Here is a 26,652-nt window from a genome sequence, read left to right as displayed (position 1 = left end):
AGTCGTTTCCACTCCTTTGTTGTCACCTGCTGACCTACACAACACTCTCTGCCAGGGTCACCACAGCCACAACACTTGCCCAGGATCCAGACATGACAACAGCAACCAAAGAGACAAAAAGAACAGATAAGGACACAAAAAACAACTTGAACATCCTAACTCCAGATGCCTACATCCCAGCATAAAAACGCAAGCGTCCATGGCTGAGACAATGTGTCTGCACTAGAAGCCAGCGAACCTGTTGCAGAAGGCCTTGAATAATAGAATGCAACTAAAGCATAAGACACGGACTTCAAATGCAATTACATATGCTTACACTTAAAGGGGGTATGAATAAATCTCTTAATGAAGACTATGAAAACAAACAGTTGAATGAAATAATGAAAGCAATTCAAGACAAGAGTGTAGAATTTTCTAAAGAAATGGAATCACTAAAGAAAACCCAAACTGAAATAAAACTGGAAATAAAAAATTTGGAAGTCAAATAAGAACCTCAGAGTTAAACCTCACCAAGAGAGCACAAGAGATGGGAGAGGAAGAGAGGTCCCAGGTGTTGAAGACAAGGCAGAAGAAATCACCTCCGTCAAAGAGAACAATAAATCTAAAAACTCCAGTCACAAAACAACCAGGAAATCTGGAACACCACAAAAAAGATGGATTCCATGAGTAATAAAAACAAAGGAAGAACAGGTCAAAGTCACAGAAAATACTTTCAACAAAATCACAGAAGAAAATGTTTCTAATTGGCCCTGAGGGCTTGAGATGGGTGAGCTGACCCCGACCACCACCACCACCCATCTGACATGTGGAGACACAGGTGAGGGAAAGATGCCCTTCCCCCTTCACCCCTTGCTACCTGAAGGCAAGAGAGCTGGCCCCTGGGGTCACAGGAGTGGGAGAACTAGCCATGCCCCCTCAATAGTTGTGGCACACAGAAGAGTGGCTTCTGCACTCTGTCTGGGCAGCACACGAGAGCTGACCCTGTTGTCAGGATCCCAGGAGAACCATCACTGAGGGTGTGAGAGCAAGAGCTCTCTGCCCCCTGTATTCCCCCACCTACAGCAATTAGAAAAAAGGACCCTGCACTTCACCTGGGCAAGACAGTAGAACTATAGGCTGCATTAGGTAAGCTGGCCAAGGCAGTGCTGAAGGGCTCACCCCGGTAGTGACAATGAAGGAAAGCTGAAGGGCTGACCAACCCAGCAACCCCAAATTCACTTCTCTATGAACTGCTGGAGCATACGAAGGGGAAGAAACTACATATCCAAAAGAGCAGGGTCTCCACAACACAGGACAACAGGATATCCAAGAGGAGACCCAGTGAGAGCCCATTATCGATAGTGCTGCAGAAGCCAGGGGCCTGGGGTCAGACCAACGACTCATAGCAATGGACACCAGGCCACACCATAGCTTCCACAAGATTCATTTGTTTGCTTATTGTTTTGTTTTGATTTTTGGTTTTCTTTTAATTTTGTTTTGGGCGGGAAATAGCAAGGGCAGAGGGTGGATACAAGGAGATGGGATGTAAGTGGGATGCATGATGTAAAATCCACAAAGATTCAACAAAAGTTAAAAAAAAAGGAACATCTGAAGTTACAAGAAGCATACAAAACACCAAATAAATAGAACCAAAAAGGAATTCCTTACAATATAATCCAAACACTACATATGTAAGAACACAGAAAAGATATTAAAGGATACAAAGGAAACAGACCAAGTCACATGTAAAGGCAACCCCATTAGAATAATATCTGATATCTCAATGGGGCCTCTAAAAGCCAGAAGTGCCCGGAAGGATGTTCTTCAAAGTCTGAGACACCACAGATGCCAGCTTAGACTAGTATACCCATCAAGACTAACAATCATAATCAGAGAGAAATAAAAATATTCTACAATAAAACCAAATTTAAGAAACTTCTATCTACCAATCCAGCTCTATAGAACACACTAGAAGGAAAACTGAACATACAGTGAATAAATAATCCAAGACTAGCAAATCAAATGGTGGGGGAGTCATATCACAACAAATAATAGGAATCAATAACACAGCTGATACTAACACTCAATACTAATAATCTCAATTCCCCAATCAGAAAGATACAGACTAACAGATTAGATTAGAAAACGGGATCCATCCTCAATTAAAAAAAAAAAACAGATCCATCTTTCTGCCGTATGAAAGAAAAGCCCCTTACCATCAAGGATAGATATTCACCTCAGGGAAAAAAAGGTGGAAAAGGCATTCCAAACAAATGAACCCAAGAAGCAAGCAGATATAGCCATTTTAATCTCACAAAATAGACTTCAAAACAAAGCTAATCAAGAAAATAGGGAAGCACAATACACACACATTAAATGAAAAATTTTACCAAGAGTATATTAGAATCTTAAACAATTATGCACTGAACACAGGACACTCAGGTTCATAAAAGAAACACTACTAAGGCTAAAATTACATCAAAAAAGTAAATTACAAAAAAAAGTCTCAACAGATACAAGAAAATTGATATAACACTCTGTATTCTATCTGATCATCATGAATTAAAGCTGGGTATCAACAAAAAATAGAAACAAAAGAAAGTTTACAAACTCATGGAAACTAAAGAACTCACTACTGAATTAAAAATGGGTTGACACAGAAAAAAGAAGAAAAGTAAAAAGCTTTCAGAGTTGATACAAACAAAAGCACAGCACACTGAAACCTACAGAACACAATGAAGATGGGCTCCAAAGGGCAAGTTCATTGCACTAGGAGACAACATCAAATAATGAAAGAGATCTCATATCAGTAGCATATCAACACAACTAAAAGCTCTAGAACAAGAAGAAATAACACCCAAAAAGAGTAGATTGCAAGAAATAATCAAACTTATGGCTAAAATCATTGACATAGAAACAACAACAAAAATATAAAGAATCAATGAAAGTAAAAGTTGGTACTTAGAGAAAATTAATAAGATTGCCAAACTCTTAGTCAAATGAACCAAAAGACGCAGATAGAAGATCCAAATTAATAAAAGGGTATGTCTTAAGTAGGGTTTCTATTGCTGTAATCAGTTTCAGCTATCAGAACCAAAGAATCGTAATTCAAAATAACAAATGACCCTGACAGTCTTTAAACTTGCCTCTAAAACTTCACAAGCCAGGTTTCCATCCTCTGCACTGCTCTCAACATTCTCTTCTTCCAAGTTCCCGCAGAACATCCCACAGAACTCTTAACACTCAATGATTCTTCTACCCCAAAGGTCCAAAGTCCCTCCACAGTCCTCCTTGGAGCATCATCAAGACTGCCACAGCAACACCCCACTACACTAGTACCAATCTGTCAAACTGACACGCAGAGCCAGTCAGTACAGGGGGACATTACTACAGACACAAAGGAAATTCAGAGAATCATAAAAATATACTTTAAACTGTGTACTCTACAATAAGAGGAACACCCATCCATTATTGCTAGAGTACAAACTTGTACAGCACTATGGAAACCAGTGCTATAGTTTCTCAGGAAGCTAGGACTAGATCTACCGCATGGTTCAGCAATATCATTCTAGATACTTGCTTATCCATGTTTATTGTTGCTATAATTTATAACAGCCAGAAACTGGAAACAACTTAGATATCTGTCAACAGAAGAATGGATAAAGAAAATGTGGTACATTTAAACAATGGAATATTTTTCAGCTGTTAAAAAAATGAAATTGTGAAATTCGCAGGTAAGCAGTTGGAACTAAAACAACTATCCTGAGTGAGGTACAAACAACAACTATGTTGTGTATTCACTTATGTGGGGATGCTAACTATTAAGTCTCATTCAACGAACAGGCTACAATCCATAGAACCACAGAGGTTAAGTATAGGGTAATGGACTTGGTGGGGTGGATCTTCCTAGGAAGGATAAATTGAATAGACAGTTAATGGATGGAGGTAGGTGTAGAACAAGATGATCAAATAGGGAGGGGGAGGGAAGAGGGGAGAGAAGGAGGGAATACAGGAAAGAATAGCAAATAAAAGGGCCATTTGAGGGGTTGTATGAAAACCTAACAGTAGAACTTCTTAAAAGATGCATGTATATGAAAAAAATCTAAATGGAATCACCAAATAACAGGAGAGGCAAAGCCCCAACTAGAATCTCTCATCAACAACTGAAACCTCCAATTTGGGGAATGGCTTACATCTAATCATGTTTCTTGCCTAAGGGGCCAGATGGACAACCCAGACCATCCAGGCTATTGCAAAACTATGGGATGCTCTTCACAAACTGATAGTAAGGCCTTACTGCTGAAGACAACATCTAGACAACTCATGGAGAAACTGAGCTGGCGCATACCTAAAGCCTTCACCCCTACTGACTAATGTTCATGGTACTGGAAGGCACTCTGCACACTGCCAGAGGAGAAAGGCAAACATAAACCCGCCTAAAAGTCCTTCAATCTACAAGGGTGGCCTGCCTGCAAGATACACTGGTGCCATAGTGGACATAACCAACCAACAATCTGACTGATTTAAGGACACCCTATGAGATGAAACCCATACCCAACACTACTTGGATGCCCACAACTTGAAATTAAATAGGAGAAATTCTGCTAAAGGGACGTAGCAATAAAATGACTAATGGCATTCTGCTATACTTATAGAGCAGTGCCTTGCTCAGCCATTGTCAGAGAAGTTTCTTCCTGTAGTAAATGGGAACAAAAAGACTCACAAGAGATCAAAGTGCAGAGAGTCAGAGACCTTGGAGCGCTCAGTCCTAAATGAGATTTCTCCATCAACTCCCTCCCCTCAGAACTCAGGGAAACTACAGAAGATGAAGCAAAAACACTGTAAAATTGCTATCTCCAATTGATAACAACTCACAAAGGAAAAATTAGTCTTCTCCAATGGAGTCTCATTGGGTATACAACCCACCCTTAAGGACAGGCCCCAGGCCTAGCAGTGGACAGCCAACACAAAATGAACTCAATGGCATTTTCAGAGGTTGCTTGTCTCATAATGATTTGTCCCACACACAAGAAAGATAGCTAAGACAATAGCAACTAATAAAAGAACTGCTGCAGGTTTCACTCCAGAGCTATACTAGTAAAAACAGCATGGCATTGGTGTGAAAACAGACACGCTGAATAATGGAACTGAATTGAAGACCTAGATATAAATACACACACGTAAGTAAACCTGAATGTGGACAAAGTCAAAAAATACACACTGGAGACAAGACAGCATCCTCAAAAAATGGTGTTGATCAAACTGGATAGCTGCATGTAGAAGAATACAAATAGATCCATATTTACCATCCTGCACAAAACTCAACTCTAAATGGATCAAGGAGAAGACCAGATATGATATGATATCTGAATATGGTAAAAGAAAAAGTAGGCATAGGCTTGAACTCATCGACACAGGAAAGGCCTTTCTGAAGAGGACACCAATAGCACAGGCACTAAGAGTAGCAATTAGTACATGGGGCCTCGTGAAGCTGAAAAGCTTCTGAAAGGCAAAGCAACAACCTACAGAAAGGAAAAAATCTTTACCAGTTACACATCTGATAGGGGTTTGGTATCTAAACTATACAAAGAACAAAAAAAAAAGGAAGGAAGGAAGGAAGGAGGGAGGGAGGGAGGGAGGGAGGGAGGGAGAGAGAGAGAGAAACCTCAAAATCGCGAAAACAAATAACTGCCAGGCGGTAGTGGCTCACACCCTTAATCCTACCTTAACCCTATCACTCAGGAGGCAGAGGCAAATGGATCTCTGTAAATTCAAGGCCAGCCTGGACTACAGAGTAAGTCCCAGAACAGCTGGGCTGTTACACAGAAACCCTGTCTCAAAACACACACACATACAAACACATTTTATAAAACTGATTTTACAGAACTAAGAAGAGCTCTCAAAGGATGAAACACAATCGGCCGAGAAACACTTAAGAGAAATGCTCAACATCCTTAGTCGTCATTTGCATTTCAAGTCTACTTTGAGATTCCATCTTACACCTGTCAGAATGGTTACCATCAAAAACAAATGACACCACATGGGTGAGGATATGGGGAAAGGGGAACAATTAGTCACTGCTGGTGTATTAACTGGATTAGACCTACCTCAAGATCTAGCTATATCACTCTTAGATATAGACCCCAAAATCATCCTTGTTTGTTGCTGATCACTAGTCATAAAGCCAGAATTTGAAACAGCCTAGACGTGAGAGAGTGTGAGAGAGAGCCAGAGAGAGAGATAAGTATGTAAAGTTGGGTGGGTAGGGAGATGAGGAAAATGTGGGAGAAGTCAGGGAGAGTGAAGGGGGCTTAGACTATACTGCAATTAGCCTCCCAACATTTGGATTCGATTTCATATTTTCTGACATACAAACTGCATATTCTTGGGGAATTTTTTCATGCTATAGTTTTCTTATAGTTTAAGGGTTACACTTTTAAACAATCATTTCATCTTTTCCCCTTAAAGTCAGTATGAGCCAAAACAAAAAATTAAGAGCAGAAAATATCTACTTGTTTTAGTTGTTAACAACTAAAACTCCTGTACCAAATTTTAAAAACTTGATAGGATTATTCCCAACAAAAAGTATCATCGTCAGGGCTGGGGAGCTAGCACAATAACTCACCAGTACAAAGACCTAAATTCAATATCTAAAATGTTTGCAAAAGGCCAGAGAGGCATAAGACAGATGATTCCCAGGGATCCCTGGCTTCTCTGACCTACTGGGCAGGAACCAAATTTCCAGGTCAGTAAGAAATCCTCTTTCCAAAAGGTGGTGGCCAGTTCCTGGGGAACAACACCCCAGTCTTCCTCTGTCTTGCATATGCACTAGCATACATATGATCGTGCAGATACAAACAAAGTGAGAATACAACAATAAATACATCAAAAACTCTATTTAAAAAGTGGGGACTGGTGAGATGGCTCCCTGGATACATGTGCTGACAACACAAGTCGGGTGACTGGAGTGTGATTCCTGGAGCCCAGCTGGATGTGGCGGCTCCTATCTGAAACCCCAGCACTCCAGTGGAATGCGAAGAGGTACAGAAGAGTCACACAGAAGCCTGCAGATCAATTAGCCTGGAGTACACAGAGCAGCAGAGAAACAACCTGTTCATCAAGGTAGAAGGGAAGAATCGATTCCCAAAAGATGTCCTGTGACCTCTACACACACAGCTGTACTCATGCACAAATATACATACAACACACACACACACACACACACACAAATAAACAAGTAAATCTTAATTATTTTAAGAATTTTAGCTATACTTATTCCCAAGTCTATGTGTGCCAGCACATGGATCCTGAGAGGAAATCGACATCATCAGTTTGTTGGCCAGTATCTCTACCCACTGAGATTTCACTGGCTTCACATTTCCATTAAATATATTTTTAATAAGTATAACCAACAAGATCTTCGATGTTAATACTAAGGAAATATGCTTGAGTTCTGGGAAAGCTAAAGGAGTTGACACATGAGAAGCTTACCTCTCGTGACTGCTGAAGGCTGTTCTTAGGAACCCTAAAGCCATGAACCGAGTCGTCAAAGCATCTGATGGAGAAGAGGAAGCTATCTGTGGGTTTCACCTGGATACAAAGAAGTCAAAAAACATTCACTCACTAAAAACCAAAGTCTCTGAAATTATCCATCACAAAAGTCAACATATTAACACAATGTAAGTACTATGAACACTCTCAAAAGCTGATAAAAATCAAAGAAGCAGATCACCTAGAAGACTCAGCACTGCAACCTATCCGGGCCAATCTGGCCATCACCTTAGTCACTCCAGGAAAGTACCCATGGTTCACTGGGTCTGCTGCATTAGGTTTACTTCCCAGTAAGTATAAATTAGGATGTACTTGAGCTGTACAACCTTCTCCATAACAAAGCTCCAATTTCTTCATACCATTCTTGAATGATTTTTCTTTCTTTCTAGAAAATGTTTGTGCTGAGTATACAGGAGTAATTGGTAGGTAAGGTTAATGAAGAGGTGGTAAAGGAGGTAAAAAGAACTAGAAATAATTTTTTTATTAAAAAATTAGAAATGGAGGGTATTTAAATATAAGGGAGGGACTTCTGTCCCAAGGCTCTACTATAGGAATGCCAGTAGAGAATACTATGAAACAATTCTGTAGACTTCCGCTGTTCACCCCACCCAGAACAAAACTGGAATGGCAACAACCATCCACAGGCAAGAGAAAGGACACTCTTGGAAGCCCCCGTCAGAATCTATGGACCTCATGCCCATCACCCAAGGTGTTTCCCCTGCAGCCCACACAGGGAGATGAGCACTGCAAGGGCACAGTGGAGGCAGTCAGCTGTCTTTGAGAACTAAGAAGGCAAAGCCGGACAGCCAAAACCACCCAAGAGAGCAGGACGATCTCTGAAGAAACAGTCTGGAGACCTAGCTAACCCTCTGTTCACATCATTAACCAACTATGAACACACACACAGAACAGATTCAAAACAAATCACCAGACTAGATCAGTCTGAACCAAGACTGTAGTTTACACTTCAGAGTAAACCAAGAAAATGATTCAATAAAGACACATAACAGAATCCACTCTCCAGTACATTAAAATTCATTATACTAAGGATATCGTTGGAAGGGACCTAATAAGAAGACAAATAAGCAAAACACACTCAAAATGATTAAGTAAACTTCAAAGGTTGGCCAGGCAGGCGGTGATGCACACCTTTAATCCAAGCACTTGGGAGGCAGAGGTAGGTGAATCTCTGATAGTTCAAGGCCAGCCTGCTCTATAGAGTGAGTTCCAGGACAGCCAGGGCTACACAGAGAAATCCTGTCTCAACAAACCAAAATAGTCAAAAACTGCTGGAATGGAAAAAGAACTAAAGTATAACCTACCCACAAGAGACAGATGGTTCAAAATAAATGGGTAACAAAAAGGCCAGGCTGGTCATATTAACATCAAACAAAATCAATTTCAAAATAAAATGTCAATTAGGAAAACATCATCAACAAGTCTGCAATCAGAAACAGTTACAGATATAAAACTCCACACACACAGATGACATCTTAATACTTCAGCAATTGATAAACCAGAGAAAATAAACAATGTGAATATCACATGACACAATTTATAGTTATAATATTTTACTTAAGAGTAGTGAAATAAATATTTTCTCTTTTTAAAGATTCGTTTTATTTAATGTGTATTAATTTTATACATGTTTTGATATATATGCACCATATTGGTACAGTATCTGCAGAGGTCAGAAGAGGGCGCCGGATCCCCTAGCATTAAAGTCACAGATGGGTGTGACCCATTACACAGGTGCAGAAATAACCAATATTCTCTGCAAAGGCAACAAAAGCTTTGAACAGCAGAGCCGTCTATCTTTACAGTGTGGGTACAAATGCACTACTACTATAGTTCATAAATAGAGCTATTGAACAAAGTCAGTATATCTGATAAAATGGAAATCATACAGTGTATATTCCAAATTAATGCAATTATTGATCAGGAACAAGATACCCAAAAAGCTCGATTATTTGGGGGTTAAACATCACACTTCTAATTTTTAGAATTATTTACTGACTTTAAGCAGAAATCACAAAAAAAATTGGAAAATCTTTTAAATGATAATCATCACAATAGAAATTAGAAAATCTCTTCAATGATAATGAAAAGAACTACCAAAGCTAATGGGGTGAAACCAAAACAGCTACAAATACCAAAATGTGGTTTAAAACTGTTAGTACAGAAGTTCCATCTCACTACTTTAAGTTTCAACCAGAAGAAACTATGGGAGCATGCACAAGGTCCTAGGTTCAATCCCAGTACTCAACAAAATCCCACCAAACTATGAGAAACCAAATTAAATCCAAGAAATTAAAGTTTGATTTCTTTGTTTGTTTTAATTTTATATTTATGCCTCACATGGGGGTGCATGCCTATAATCCTAGCACTTGGATGGTGGAGACTGAAAGATGAGGAGTTCCAAGTCAACTACCCTCCCTACACATGAGCCTGAGCCGCATGAAGCAGCCTCCCTTTGGGTAGCACTCACAATGCTGAAAGGTGAGCTGAGGCTGCTGGAAGTCGGCAAGCCCTGAGTGCAGAACTACTGATGGTCAGAAAAGACGTTCCCATAGTGACAGTGAAAAAATAATGACTGGGAATTCCATAAAATCTGCATGGATTTTCAACAATCTACAAACAGACAAAACAATCCTGTAAGTAATGAAGAAGTTTGAGGCCTAAAACTTCCTCAGTTTAAAACACACTGCAAAGCCACAGTGAGGAAAACTGTAATGATATGTGGGTACATGACACAACGCAGTAAGACAGACCTCATGTATCGTCAATGATTTTAAAAAGCATGCTGGGGGCGGGGGAGCATAACTGGACATCCACAGCAGAGAGTGAAGCTGAACTGTACTGTATAGCATGCCAAGAATCAAGTACATCAGCTCATAGTGTCAAAAGTTGAACTATGAAATTGATGAAAGGAAATGTAAGGGATGGAAACTGTATGACGTGTGCCTGAAATGCTAACCCAGACATAGTATTGCTGTAGAAGTGACCAAGGTAAACAGGTAAATGAGACTGTCAAAATGTAAATCCTCTGTACATCAGAGGACATGATCACTCAAATGAAAAGATCTTTCAGAGCGGAAAAAAAAGACCACATCATATGTGTACAAATATCCATTCAGAAAGAACACAGGACAAAACATCAAAAAGAAACAACTGAACTGAACACCAGGCAGAGGACTTCAGCAGATAGTTCTCCAAAAATTGTTCACAGTTGTTCAAAATGCATCTAAATGATGCCAAACAGCACCAGGATGGGGAAAGGCAAATCCTAACTGTAATGAGATACCACAGTACACCCACCACAATGGCTACTAACCAAAACAACAGTAGGTAGCTTTGGTGAGATATGAAACCCTCCAGAATTACTGATAGGAAAATAAAAGGCCAAGCTATTCTGGTAGAGAGGGCTCCTCCAGATACCAAGCCTACAACCACCATGTAAACTAGCAGGTCTAATTTTAGGAATATATTCTCAAAGTAATTTCTACCCATGTTTATTACATCACTGTCCACTGACAGATGAATAATGAATAAATAAAATGTAGATCCAAACAGCAAGCAGGATGGTGCTTAATAACGTCTGCAGAGACAGAAAATGGGGAATACACAATAAGCATAGTCTAGTCATGGGAGAAAAAGTTCTAGAAGTCTGTTTCATAGCAAACTGAGTACAGTTAAAACTACTGAACCATGCACTGACAACAGTTAAAACAGGAATTTATAAGGTATGCTGTTTCTACAACTACAATTTTTTGTTTGTTTTGTTTTCTGAGACAGGACTTCTCTGTGGAACAACTCTAGCTGTCCTGAAAATCACTTTGCAGACTAGGCTGGCCTTGAACTCAAGGAGATACACCTGCCTCTGCCTCCTGAGTGCTGGGATTAAAAGTAAAAGAATGAAATTCTATTAACATGTCACACTATGTTAAGTGAAAAAAGCCTATCACAAAAGGACAAACATGATTCCACTTATACATGGTAGCTGGAATGTCAAGTCCTTCGAAACAGAAGTATAGCAATGGACAGCAATAGCTGAGGGTGTAGAAGTCTGTATGCAATAGATCATCCATGTGGGAACATGAAAAAACTCCTAGAGCCAGGTGCTATTCAAAATAGCAGAACAGTGCAGTATTCATAATGCCACTGAACCACAGAATTTAAAATAGCTAATGTTAAGTTCTATATTATAGAAATTTTATTGTAATTTTTAAAGGTCGGTTAAGGATATCTATATAAGAGATCTGGATCAATCTAGGTGTCTATCCTAAGACACTAGAAACTGAACATAGTTTGATTTATTTATAGTATGAGTATTCAATGAGTCTCTTTAGCTTGTGCTGATATGGTTCACAGATGAAGCTGGAAGCAAACCATTGCATAAGAAATTAGAAGTTATAGAACTGGCAGAGGCAAACACAACAGAACCTAATCAACTCCACAGAAGTCAATGACAGAAGTGTTAAAAATGAAAGGGGAGAAACTAACAAGTTTGTTTTGTGAAAAATGAAATAATAAAAAGATCCCAACAGGGGAAACACCTGAGTACAGAGTAGAAGAATCAAGAGTGGGGACAGAAGAGAACCAGCAGGATGGCACCAACAGAAGAGCAAAGGGCAAGGTCAGTAGTGTCCTGAAATTTCACAGGCCCACGGGTCTGGAGTGGACAAGACAAGAGGGCCTGTGAGTGGACCCGACTCGGTCACAGGGTATTCTGAACTCAGCCTGCAGCCTTCCAAAGGGGAGTGCTGCTGATCCCAAGAGCACTGGCATGGGAGAGGCAAGGGATGTGCACCTGAGGGCAGACGAGCTGCTCTGCCCTGCTCCACTACTGGACTGAAGGATGCCTGTGCATCAGTAGACAGAGACAGCTCGGGCTCCTGGAGAGTAAGAGAAAACAACTGCAAGCGTACAAAGAACTTAAGAGTCCTGACATCAGCACGGGCTTTCCGGTTTATTGCAGCCTCAGAGATGCTTCCATTGTCCAGATTTTCCCATGAAAAAGACACACGTGTATCGCCAATGATTACCACTCTGTCTAGATGCTTACAGATCTGTTTCCAACGCTACAGTGGAAATAAACAGGATGATGGGGGGGCGGTGCACGCACACAAACAGAGATTCTTTAACTTTGCTTATTCTTAAGTGTAAAAACACACATACACCCATGAATCTCCAGAGTTCTGCAATGATTATAGTCTGTGCTAAGCAGTCTCCTCTTACCGTGCACACTGCCTGAGTCAGGTGCTTGCATCCCTGGCGGTAAGTATTACGGACTGCGTCAGACCTTCAGAAACAAAAATTAAATTAAGACAAAGAAAAAGAGCTAAATAAAAATTTTTAGTATTTGAAAATTTATACTTTGAAATTTATTAAGCACAAGAATACTTACTGTTTCCTATACCAGGAAAGAACTCCATGTTCTAACACTACCCAGAATAACTTCCAGCCAAAAAATCTTGAACTCTACAGGAAAATGATAAAGATTTTTCATGCTGATACATCTGGATTCAAATATGTAAGTAACGAAGAGAATTAAGCTCAAACAGACACAGCCTGTCAGCTAGGAGGAGGACTTGACGATGAGCAATGATGAAACTGAGCAATGACGAGAGCCCCTCACTACAGGGTACACTGCAGGGCACAAAAAGACGCCACACTGGTAATGCCACAGTACACAGCTCTAGCAGGTCTGTTCAGAGCTATTTACAGAAAACGGCAGTTCTGGGCTTTGAGCACAATTCCCTCAAAGTTGTGAATGACTGTCTACAGAAAAAAATTAACCTAAATTCATTTTATATAATTACAAAATACAAAAATTTCATATACAGGGACTGCTTACAGATCTAAACATAATACTAAGTGCTACCAGGGTTGACTCTAAAAAAACAACTAAATTCTAAAACACAGAAATGTTTACAACCAAGAAACGTCCTTCCTAGGACAATTCTGGAACTAATTTTCTGTGAAATACTCCATAATCTGATGTTTATAACAAAAAACAATATTGCAATTATGACTTAATGAGAAAAAAATATTTTCCTCTGCTACTCTCTGCTCAACTTACTTTAAAGTACAGACAACCAGCCTAAATAAAGTGGTGATGCAATAAAAGGAAGCCTCTTGAAATGCAAGAGTATAAAAGTGGTTTCCAATATCAGATCCCAGGTCTCGATCATCTATAGAGAGCCTCCTCAACTTATGACTGGGTATGCCAATCGTGTCTTGAAAATACTATAACTAAAAGGGTGTGGCTCAGAGTGGAGAGCTTTCTGAGCCTGCACATGCAAGCTGTACACCACTGCAGGGTGGTAAAAACATACAACACGCTATGCAAAGTATCATGGCAACAAAGCACTGTGCAGTCTCGGTTGCTGCCTTCAAGGCCACATGGCTGACTGTGAACTGCAGCTCACCACCACTGACCAGTAGCACAAAAATGTCCTAGTACACTACCAGGCCAAGAAAAGATCAGAATTACAAATTATAGTATACTTGCTATCAATGCATATCCTTTAAATGGCACTAAAAAGTCAAAACCTCATAAATCAGACTGGGGTACTATGAATGTAATTGGCCCCATAATCTTATAGTCCCATAATCTCATAGGGAGTGGCACTATTAGGAGGTATGACCTTGTTGGAGGAAGTGCGTCACAGTGGGGGCGGGTATGAAAGCTTCCTATACTTAGGATACAGTGCAGCATGACTCTCAGTTATTTCCTGCTGCCTGCAAGATGAAGCAGTCTCAGCTCTAGCACCACCTCTGCCTGTGCGCCGCCATGCTCCCTGCCATGATGATAACCTCTGAACTGTGAGCCCCCACTTAATTAAATGTTCTCTTTATAAGAGTTGTCGGGGTCATGGTGTCTCTTCACAGCAATAGAAACCCTAATTAAGACACAGACTATTGTCAGTCAGGGATATGCTGTATGTCTGAAATCACTGAAAAAGCAGTAAGAATCTTTTGAGCTTCCTACTTTAAGCCAGCAACGCTACCTTCCAGAGAGGACCTTCATATCGCCGCAGCGCTCTGTAGGGGACCTGCTGGAAACACATCTCATTAAGACACATCGACAGAACGTAAGCATTCCTTCAATTTTCCCCCCGGAAACTCACTGAATGAATTGACCAATACGCACCTTATTACCAACAAGAATATGCTTCATTTCAGCACCATGGGCAAGGTCAAGAGGTTTCTGATCTGTGTAAAATTCACAAGAGGAAAAATCACTATGTCAACTACACAAAAAAAATCATATAACTCTACCATACAATATTCCTTCATGTTTTCAAAAACTACTCACCACCGACAAAACCAAACTCACCTGCAGAAGTCACCCTCTTGGTTCGTTAAGGCCTCCTTTTAGATCAGAAAATTTAATTCTCCTCAGAACACTATGTACTGGTTCTGTGCCCAGTCAGGTTTTCTGACCTTAAATTACTATTTTTAGTTTTCTGACTGAATAACAAATTGCCACAAGCTTATCAGTTTAAAACAATACAGACCAACTGTCTCATAGTCGATTGGTTTAAGCTTTATATTTACTTGTTACCTTCTGGTTAGCTGTTTAATTCTTTTAAAAACAGCAAACACCTGGTATGTATTGATCATATTATTATATTTGTTTCTATTTCTTTACATAAAATTCTGTGATGTGCCAATTGCCATTTTAAGATTGGTGATTTAGCAATGAACAACATAGAGGATGGCAATAAATTTATAATAAAAGAGACATAACAGGTAATACACCATGGTATGCTAATTTAATTAATGACAGATTTGACAGACAATAGCACCACTTCAGGTAGAAGGTGAGGGACTGATCCTGGATGACCTCTCTGAGACAGGATGGTTAGACTGAAAAGGATCTTATAAAGACACAGGTAGCAGCTAATGAGACAGCCCTGAGGGAGGAACAGAGCAGAAGACTAGAGAAATGGCAAGTCAGATGTCCACGAACCCACGATAAGTAAACTGTGTTTTCTACACGATGGATAGATTCTGGAGGGTTTTAAGACTAGGAATAATATGATCTGACGGATATTTAAATTCTTTAATTTAAACGTTTAAAAGTGTAAACTTTAGAGCCTGCTCGGGCGCTGGGACCGAACCCGAACCGGGAGGACAAAGGGGTGGGCGGTAGCTCCTTTGTTCCCATAGCCTGCCCGTAGCAAGCAGGGTGGGCCCTTTGTTCGCGAGCTAACCAAGCAGCATGGAGTTTCGATCTGGGCACCGAGTGAAACATCATTGTGGTCAGTGAGTGCTGCAGCAGCCGGGAACATACCTCAGCCCGCCCACACTTCCTGGCCATCCTACAGGGGCTATACTGCCTGATACCTCCTCTCTCTTCCTATCCCATCCAGCTTACATCCAGAACCCCCCACCCCCTGTCTCCCTCCCTCCCTCCCTCCCTTCTTTGGCAGCATAGCGCCTCCCTGCTCAGCCTGCTCGGGCGCTGGGACCAATCTCGAACAGGGAGGGCAAAGGGGGTGGGGGTAGCTCCTTTGTCCCCATAGCCTGCCTGCAGCAAGCAGGGTGGGCCCTTTGTTCACGAGCTAACCAAGCAGCACAGAGTTTCGATCTGGGCACCAAGTGAAACATCATTGTGGAGAAACATCTCTGGGGAGTGACATCACTGGGAAGGTACATCAGTGGGCAAGAAGACCTGATCCTGTAAAAGAAGATCCATAGGGGAGTATTGGGAGGAAGAGATGGGCAGACGCCAATGCAGGAATTCTCCCAACAATCTGAAAAACAACATGAAACCACCAGAAGCCAGTGACCTCACAACAGGAGGACATGAACACCTTAATCAAGAAGAAGTAGAAAAAACTGACTTCATGAAAGTGATTGACACCCATAAACAGCATATAAAAAACGCCCTTATAGAAATGGATGAGAAGTATAACAGAAAGTTCGAGGAATTGAGTAAATCAGTGAATGATACCCTAGGAAACCAAGGAAAAACAATCAAGCAGATAATGGAAACAGTTCATGACTCGAAAACTGAAATGGAGGCAAAGAAGAAAACACAAACAGAGGGCTGGCTGGACATGGAAAATCTAGGTAAATGAATAGAGACTACAGAAGCAAGCATAACCAGCAGAACACAAGAGATAGAAGAAAGAATCTCAGATTCTGAGGATAACATAGAGAAAATAAACGCTCTGATCAAAGAAAACAGCAAGTCCAACAAACTCTCATCACAAAACATTCAGGAAATATGGGACACAATAAAAAGACCAAACCCAAGAATAATTGGAGTAGAAGAAGGAGAAGAAGTGCAGCTCAATGGTCCAGAAAATATACTTAATAAAATTATAGAAGAAAACTTTCCCAACCTGAAGAAAGATGTACCTATGAAGGTTCAAGAAGCATACAGAACACCAAATAGACTGGATCAAAAAAAAAAAACATCCCCTCACCATATAATAATCAAAACACAAAATATACAGAATAAAGAAAGAATATTAAGAGCCGCAAAGGAAAAAGGCCAAGCTACTTATAAAGGTAAACCTATCAGACTTACACCTGACTTCTCTATGGAAACCATGAAAGCCAGAAGGTCCTGGATAGATGTACTCCAAAAACTAAGAGACCATGGATGCAAGCCCAGACTACTATATCCAGCCAAACTTTCGTTCACTATAAATGGAGAAAACAAAATTTTCCAGGATAAAAACAAATTTAAACAATACGTAGCCACAAATCCAGCCTTACAGAAAATAATAGAAGGAAAATCACTAACCAAGGAGTCCAACAATGACCACAATAACTCAGACATCTAGAGACCCTTCACCAGCGCAAATCAAAGAAGGAAAACACACAAACCCTACTACTAAAAAAGTGACCGGAGTTAATAACCACTGGTCATTAATATCACTTAATATCAATGGGCTCAACTCACCTATAAAAAGGCACAGGCTAAGAGATTGGATAAGAAAACAGGATCCAACATTCTGCTGTCTACAAGAAACACACCTTAACCACAAAGACAGGCACCTACTCAGAGTAAAGGGCTGGGAAAAGGCTTATCAAGCAAATGGACCTAAGAAACAAGCAGGTGTGGCCATACTAATTTCTAACAAAGTGGACTTCAAACTTAAATCAATCAGAAAAGATGGAGAGGGACATTTTATACTCATAACAGGAACAATTCATCAGGAAGAAGTCTCAATCCTGAATATCTATGCCCCTAATATAAAAGCACCCACGTACGTAAAAGAAACATTACTAAAACTCAAGGCAGCCATCAAACCGCACACACTAATAGTAGGAGACTTCAACACTCCTCTCTCACCAATGGACAGGTCAATCAGACAGACCTAACAGAGAAATTAGAGAATTAATGGAGGTAATGAAGCAAATGGACTTAACAGACATCTATAGATTATTCCACCCAAAGAGGAAAGAATATACCTTCTTCTCTGCAGCTCATGGAACCTTCTCGAAAATTGACCACATACTCGGTAACAAAGCTAACTTACACAGTTACAAAAAAATATTAGTAACCACCTGTGTCTTATCAGATCACCATGGATTAAAGTTAGAATTCAACAACAATGCTACCCCTAGAAAGCCTACAAACTCATGGAAACTGAACAGTCAACTACTGAACCATACCTGGATTAAGGAAGAAATAAAGAAAGAAATTAAAGTCTTCCTTGAATTCAATGAAAATAAAGAAACAACATACTTGAACTTATGGGACACTATGAAAGCAGTCCTGAGAGCAAAGTTCATAGCACTAAGTGCCCAACTAAAGAAAACAGAGAAAGCACATATTGGAGACTTAACTGCCCACCTGAAAGCTCTAGAAAAAAAAGAAGCAGACTCACCTAGGAGGAGTAGAAGACTGGAAATAATCAAACTGAGGGCTGAAATCAACAAAATAGAATCACAGAAAACAATCCAAAGAATCAATGAAACAAAAAGCTGGTTCCTGGAGAAAATCAACAAGATCGATAAACCCCTATCCAAACTAATCAAACGACAGAGAGAGAACACGCAAATTAATAGGATCAGAAATGAAAAGGGGGACATAACCACAGACACAGAGGAAATTCAGAGAGTCATTAGATCTTACAACAAAAGCCTGTATGCCACAAAACTGGAAAATGTAAAAGAAATGGACACTTTTTTAGATAAATACCATTTACCAAAATTAAACCAGGACCAGGTGAACAATCTAAACAGACCTGTCAGTCGCGAAGAATTAGAAGCTGTTATCAAAAACCTCCCTACCAAAAAAAGCCCAGGACCAGATGGTTTCAATGCAGAATTCTACCAGAACTTCCAAGAAGACCTACTACCTATACTCCTTAATGTATTCCACAATATAGAAACAGAAGGGTCATTACCAAATTCCTTTTATGAAGCCACAGTTACTCTGATACCAAAACCACTCAAAGACTCAACCAAGAAAGAGAACTACAGGCCAATCTCACTCATGAATATCGACGCAAAAATCCTCAACAAAATACTGGCAAACCGAATCCAAGAACACATCGGAAAAATTATCCATTATGATCAAGTAGGCTTCATTCCTGAGATGCAGGGCTGGTTCAACATACGAAAATCTATCAATGTAATCCAGCATATAAATAAACTGAAAGAAAAAAGCCATATGATCATTTCATTAGATGCTGAAAAAGCATTTGACAAAATTCAACATCCATTTATGTTAAAAGTCTTGGAGAGATTAGGGATACAAGGGTCATACCTAAATATAATAAAAGCTATATACAGCAAGCCGACAGCTAACATCAAATTAAACATAGAGAAACTCAAAGCCATCCCACTTAACTCAGGAACACGACAAGGCTGTCCACTCTCGCCATACCTCTTCAATATAGTGCTTGAAGTTCTAGCAATAGCAATAAGACAACATAATGGGATCAAGGGGATTTGAATTGGAAAGGAAGAAGTTAAACTTTCGTTATTTGCAGATGATATGATAGTGTACATAAGCGACCCCCAAAACTCCACCAAAGAACTTTTACAGCTGATAAACAGCTTTAGTAATGTGGCAGGATACAAGATCAACTCCAAAAAATTAGTCGCCCTCTTATACACAAAGGATATGGAAGCAGAGAGGGAAATCAGAGAAGCTTCACCATTCACGATAGCCACAAAGAGCATAAAATATCTTGGGGTAAATCTAACCAAGGAAGTGAAAGATCTATTTGACAAAAACTTTAAGGCATTGAAGAAAGAAATTGAAGAGGATACCAAAAAATGGATGGACCTCCCTTGCTCTTGGATTGGGAGGATCAACATAGTAAAAATGGCAATTCTACCTAAGGCAATTTATAGATTCAATGCAATCCCCATCAAGATCCCATCAAAATTCTTCACAGATCTGGAGAGGACAATAATCAACTTTATATGGAAAAACAAAAAAACCCAGGATAGCCAAAACAATCCTATACAATAAAGGATCTTCTGGAGGCATTAGCATCCCTGACTTCAAACTCTATTACAGAGCTACAGTAATGAAAACAGTGTGGTACTGGCATAAAAACAGAGAAGTCGACCAATGGAATCGTATAGAAGACCCGGATTTTATCCCACAAACCTATGAACACCTCATTTTCGATAAAGGAGCTAAAAGTATACAATGGAAGAAAGAAAGCATCTTCAACAAATGGTGCTGGCACAACTGGATGTCAACCTGTAGAAGAATGAAAATAGACCCATATCTATCACCGTGCAAAAAACTCAAGTCCAAATGGATTAAAGACCTCAATATCAGCCCGAACACACTGAACCTGATAGAAGAGAAAGTGGGAAATACCCTACAACAGATGGGCACAGGAGATCGCTTCCTATGTATAACCCCAGAAGCACAGACATTAAGGGCAACATTGAATAAATGGGACCTACTTAAACTGAGAAGCTTCTGTAAAGCAAAGGACACTGTCACTAAGACACAAAGGCAACCTACTGACTGGGAGAAGATCTTCACCAACCCCGCAACAGACAAAGGTCTGATCTCCAAAATATATAGAGAACTCAAGAAACTAGACTTTAAAATGCTAATTAACCCAATTAAAAAATGGGGCACTGAACTGAACAGAGAATTCTCAACAGAAGAAGTTCAAATGGCCAAAAGACACTTAAGGTCGTGCTCAACTTCCTTAGCAATCAGGGAAATGCAAATCAAAACAACTTTGAGATATCATCTTACACCTGTCAGAATGGCTAAAGTCAAAAACACCAAGGATAACCTTTGCTGGAGAGGCTGTGGAGGAATGGGTACCCTCATCCATTGCTGGTGGGAATGCAATCTTGTGCAACCACTGTGGAAGTCAGTGTTTCGGTTTCTCAGGAAATTCGGGATCAACCTACCCCTGGACCCAGCAATACCACTCCTGAGAATATACCCAAGAGATGCTCTATCATATGACAAAAGCATTTGTTCAACTATGTTCATAGCAATATTATTTGTAATAGCCAGAACCTGGAAACAACCTAGATGCCCTTCAATGGAAGAATGGATGAAGAAAGTATGGAATATATACACACTAGAGTACTACGCTGCGGTAAAAAACAATGACTTCTCGAATTTTGCATGCAAATGGATGGAAATAGAAAACACTATCCTGAGTGAGGTGTCCCAGACCCAAAAAGATGAATATGGGATGTACTCGCTCATAATTGGTTTCTAGCCATAAATAAGGGTCACGGAGTCTACAATAGGTGAACCTAAAGAAGCTAAGTAAGAAGGTGAACCCAAAGAAAAACATACAGTTATCCTCTTGGCTAAGGGAAGTAGACAAAATTGCCGGGGAGAAAATTGGGATCTTGGGGGTGGGGTGGGATGGGGGTAAGGGGAGATGGGGAGAGAAAAGGTAGAAGGGAAGGAGGGGGGACTTGGGGAAACAGGAGGATTGGGAAAAAGGAAGGCTGGATAGGGGAGCACGGAACCACAATTCTCAGTTAAGGGAGCCACTTTAGGGTGGGCAAGAGACTTGACCCTAGAGGGGCTCCCAAGTGCCCAAGATGAGGTTCCCAGTTAGTTCCTGGGGCACCTGAGGATAGGGAACCTGAAATGACCCTATCCTAGAGCAATACTGACGAATATCTTGCATATCATCATAGAACCTTCATCTGGTGATGGATAGAGATAGAGACAGAGACCCACACTGGAGCACTGGACTGAGCTCCCAAGGTCCCAATGAGGAGCAGAAGGAGGGAGAACATGAGCAAAGAAGTCGGGACCACAAGGGGTGCACCCACCCACTGAGACAGTGGAGCTGATCTACTGGGAGCTCACCAAGGCCAGCTGGACTGTGACCGAAAAAGCATGGGATAAAACCGGACTCTCTGAACATGGCGAACAATGAGGGCTGATGAGACGCCAAGGACAATGGCACGGGGTTTTGATCCTACTTAATGTGCTGGCTTTGTGGGAGCCTAGCCAGTTTGGATGTTCACCTTCCTAGATATGGACGGAGGGGGGAGGACCTAGGACTTACCACAGGGCAGGGAACCCGGACTGCTCTGTGGACTGGAGAGGGAGGGGGAAGAGGAGTAGGGGGAGGGGGAGAAGGGTGGGAGGAGGGGGAGAAGGGTGGGAGGAGGGGGAGGGAGGTGGGAGGCTGGGAGGAGGTGGAAACTTGTTTTTTGTTTTTGTTTTTTTTTCTCCTTTTCTCAATAAAAAAATTAAAAAATAAATAAATAAAATAAATAAAAAAGTGTAAACTTTAGTTATTTCTTGATTTTCAGAAATTATAATATTAACTGATTGATCTATTATTGTTTATTCAGGTTTTAACAGCTCTACCAACATAGAAATTTGCATGCCATACAATTCTACACACTATACAATTCTAGCATAATAAATCACCTCCAATGGGCTGAGGTTGTTTAAGGAGTCCTTCTCTTTTATTAACATCAAATATTTACTAAGGGAACAGTGGGACAGCTCTCTGGAATGGCCCCAAGGTAACCAGGGTGGGAAGGGATGAGAGGACATGCATGGGTGTGACTTAAGAACTGCTGACTCAGCTGTGGCTGCTGGCATCCTCTTCATCAGGGAGGAGAAAACCCCTTTTTAAATGTTCACTGAGAAATCAGTCATCAGTTCAGTGTTTCTACACAGCACCTAGAAAGATAACGGTCTGCCAATTTTGTATTTTCATCCGATCTGCAGGGCACTTTTGAGAAACTATCCTTCCCACAGAGGGAGACACGATAATATGATTTCCTTCATAGAATTCTGCCCTGATGCCAAAAATAAATTCTGAGCTGCTGCCAACTAGATGAAATCTCAGAGCCTCATCTCTGGACTCAGTGTCAACAGGACCAAGCACAGAAGAAGAATTCAATAAAGCACACTAGGAACTAATGGAGGAGGCTCCCTACTTACATGAACTTATAACCAGCAATTTCACAGGGAATGTGTGCATGCATGTATGTGTGCACGTGCATGTGTGAGAGTGTTATCAAAACAAAATAAAACATCTTTGTTCACTGATGGGAAAATTCAATAAAAATGTCATGTCTCTTCAAGTTAACTTTCATAGAAGGAAATTTCAGTTTAGTCCCAACAGTGCTTTAGCTAGGACCCTAAAAACCTTCCCACATCCTATGCATCTGCGCAGCACAGCAGGACCACGGTCAGCACTGAATGACCAGAAGAAAAGCACAAATGCATAAAAAGCATTCAAAACAAGGCTATTCCATCAGCAGCTTCCAATCTGCATGCTGCTAAAAAGGATGTACAAACCCCAAAGTCAATTATTTGAGGCAATTTTTTGGATATTCACAGGTATCTCCAAAATGGTGAAAAATCTGAATCACCCAACACTAGCTTTTGCAGTTTGTTCTACAAGCTGAAGTGGAACAGGGTAAAACTTGATTTTCTCCTTTCAGTCCAAGCAGAGCCACGTGTCCCTATTACAGTCTATCTAGTGCCATGTTTCAGAGTGTTTTGCTGGCGACTTTCTCATATAAAATGGCCCCCAACCATGCTGAAATGCTGGGTTGGGTTCCTAAGTGCAAGACTGTGCTGTGCATTAAAGGGGAGACCTGAGTTAGAGATGCTGTGCTCAGGCTGAGGCACTGTTGGCCATGACCTAAGTGTTAATGGATTGGCAACACATATTACACAAGGTGATCTTACACAGTGACACTCATAAAACAAGGCTGTGTACTGATCCCTGGATGAAAATGCCAGGATAATCTAACCCTGGGTTCTCCTAAAACAGCGGTTCAAAATTCTCTAATTCAGCATTGGTGGTAACCTTATGGAACATCAATCAATTGTACTTATCATTTCCCTGATGGAAGGATTACCTTGGTCAATACTGGTCTCATTTGGAGTAGGGAGTGCATTATTAGCTAAATCTTAAAGGAGAAGAAAATGTCACTCTTTTACATTTGTGAATGTTCATGTTTTAAAATAAGACAATTTAATTTATCAAAGGCTTTAACAAAATCATTTTAAATAGTACTGATTTCATTTTATAGAGTCAAAATGACCAAGGTTGACTTTCATCAGCATGCTCACCATTTTTGTTCTTCAGGTTGGGGTCAGCTCCACTTCTCAGGAGCTTTAAGGCACACTGTTTATGGGCCCGGTAAGCAGCACAGTGCAGGGGGGTGTTTCCTAACTGATCCACGCAGTTCACATTGGGAGGACTGGGCCTGCTGAGCTAACAAAGAAACACGTGATTATATACCAAAGAAAGGCTCAAGCAGAGCCTGCAAAACAGCGGATCCCACAGGAGGAGCCCACGGGACAGCGGAGCCCATGGGACAGTGGGGCCCACGGGACAGTGGAGCCCACAGGAGGAGCCCACGGGACAGCAGAGCCCACAGGAGGAGCTCATGGGACAGTGGAGCTCACGTGATAGCGGAGCCCACGGGACAGTGGAGCCCACAGGACAGCAGAGCTGATAGGAGGAGCCCACGGGACAGTGGAGCTCACAGGACAGCAGAGCCCAGAGGACAGCAGAGCCACGGGACAGCAGAGCCCAAAGGAGGAGCCCACGGGACAGCAGAGCCCACAGGAGGAGCCCACGGGACAGCAGAGCCCACAGGAGGAGCCCACGTGATAGCGGAGCCCACGGGACAGTGGAGCCCACGGGACAGCAGAGCCGATAGGAGGAGCCCACGTGATAGCGGAGCCCACGGGACAGTGGAGCCCACGGGACAGCAGAGCCCACGGGACAGCAGAGCCCACGGGACAGCAGAGCCCACGGGACAGCAGAACTCTCACGCAATTAGACTCTGCCCCTTTGGCCCACTCCTCAGCCTGCCGTGCTTGTCCTCAGGAGCCAGGAGATCTGAGGTCTGTATCCTGGCACCATACATGACAGCAGCGCCAGCCACCTACCCCCACATTAAGATTCACAGTGGTGCTACATGCCTTTAATCCCAGCACACAGAGGCGGAGGTAGGCATATTTGTGAGTTTGAGGCCAGTATGGTCTACAGATCAAGTTCCAGGACAGCCAGGACTACACAGAGAAACTGTGTCTCGAAAAAAACAAAAACAACAAAAAAGGTTTCACTAACATGTTTGCCGTCTTGTGACAGCAAAACTATAAATCAGGCACCCACCAACAGTCCCCAAGATGAGTCCAATCCAGAGATGCTAGAAGCAGAAATGTCAAGGTTCCCACCTCACTGCGCTAGCAAGCTCTATATAGTCTCTGTTTCACAAAACCCTGAAAACGCTGCAGGCACTATACTTGGAAATAGAAGAAGTGTTTTTGAGGGGACTGAAATAACTTTAAAGCAAATGGCAATGCTTTAGTCTTGAATTCAGAACAAATTTAGAGTCTCCTTATCTAATGAGACCATGCAGGAAGTAAAAACGGGAAAGTAGGTCTCAGAAGAACAGACAAGCTGTCAGCTTGGTCAGTTTGTCTGAGTACTAATCCAACACTGTCCCTTCCAGGTAAGCTGCTCTTCTTGAAGGACAATGCGCTCTCAGAATTTACTGCTCACCAAAATGAGAAAACTTTCTGCTTGAGAGCACCTATTTTTTTTTTCAAATTTAAATGGGCTTAATCTGAAAAAAAATTAATTTTCTTTATCTTAGCTATTTGCTATGAGAAACTGGGTTCTTAAACATCAGGTTTTTGATTGGGGAAGAGGAAATAAATCAAAAATTCAGAGATCCATCAGCAGGTAAAGCTCCTAAACTATTCCCTGGCTTAGCTGCCAGGCGAGTGTATGTATGTCACACTTCTCCTGTGACAATAAGAAGTTTCCTCCCACAGTGACTTGATTATGAATGTAACATTTAAGGAAAACCCCTAACATATAAAAATAATGATTCTTGTTACCAGAGCTGATACTTCGACTGTTCTCCCTTCTCTTGCTGCTTCTAAAAGCAATTCTTCAAGCTTCCTTTGTTGAGTCTTTTCCACAGCTGCAAGGAAGAAAAAGGTCTTACTCTACAGTTAGTGCAATCCTATTGAAAAGTTCTTTACAGAGGTAAAGATAAATTCATAATATTATAAAGAGGGCAGTTAAGAGGCTGCTCTTGCAGAGGACCTGAGCTGGGTGTCTGCTGTGGGGAAGGTGTACTGCTGTGATTGGTGTAATAAAACTTGAACAGCCAATAACAAGCAGGCGGTATAGGTGGGATTTCCAGGGAAAGAAAGGAAGAGGAGGAGGTAATTGAAGAGCAAAAGGGTCACCAGTGAGAATGTGAAGAAGCAGAACATGCAGGAGGAGACGTTGACAGTCACAAGTCATGTGGCAGGACATAGATTAATAGGAGAGGTTAACAGTCATGAGCCACATGGCAGGATGCAGATGAACAGAAATGGGTTAGTTTAAGTTACAAGAACTAGTTAGGAACAAGCCTAAGCTACAGGCTGAGTTCTCATCATTAGTAAGAAGTCTTCATGTCTTTATTTGGGAGTGAGATGGCAGCCCAAAGGAAAGTCTGACCACAAGTTCCCAGCACCCACTTAGGCAGCTTACAACCACCTATAACTTGAGCTCCAGGGGATCTGACACCCTCTTCTGGCTTCTGCAGGTATACAACATACACACATGGAATTCATGTACAAAGATATACACAAAAATCCATAAATAAAATTACTTAACAAAGGTGCATAAAGAATAAGTTGATCACAGT

At 41.1% G+C, this 26,652-nt stretch overlaps 1 protein-coding gene across 1 annotated transcript in view; it reads right to left on the bottom strand.

Moving 5' to 3' along the window:
* Osbpl1a (oxysterol binding protein like 1A) overlaps positions 1–26,652 on the bottom strand; it is a 186,999-nt gene that overhangs the window by 120,057 nt on the left and 40,290 nt on the right. The window contains exons 6-12 of the mRNA XM_041659855.1: positions 25,850–25,935; positions 24,065–24,209; positions 14,687–14,748; positions 14,544–14,588; positions 12,938–13,011; positions 12,769–12,832; positions 7,471–7,569 (exon numbers count right to left, since the gene is read on the bottom strand). Of these exons, the coding sequence (XP_041515789.1) occupies positions 7,471–7,569; positions 12,769–12,832; positions 12,938–13,011; positions 14,544–14,588; positions 14,687–14,748; positions 24,065–24,209; positions 25,850–25,935 (575 nt within the window). The remainder of the gene's footprint in view (positions 1–7,470; positions 7,570–12,768; positions 12,833–12,937; positions 13,012–14,543; positions 14,589–14,686; positions 14,749–24,064; positions 24,210–25,849; positions 25,936–26,652) is intronic.

The sequence above is a fragment of the Microtus oregoni genome, unplaced genomic scaffold (assembly GCF_018167655.1).
Source record: "Microtus oregoni isolate MIOR12 unplaced genomic scaffold, Mior012 000011F_ref0000422, whole genome shotgun sequence".
Lineage (NCBI taxonomy): Eukaryota > Metazoa > Chordata > Mammalia > Rodentia > Cricetidae > Microtus > Microtus oregoni.
This window is presented reverse-complemented; position numbering and strand designations above follow the sequence as displayed.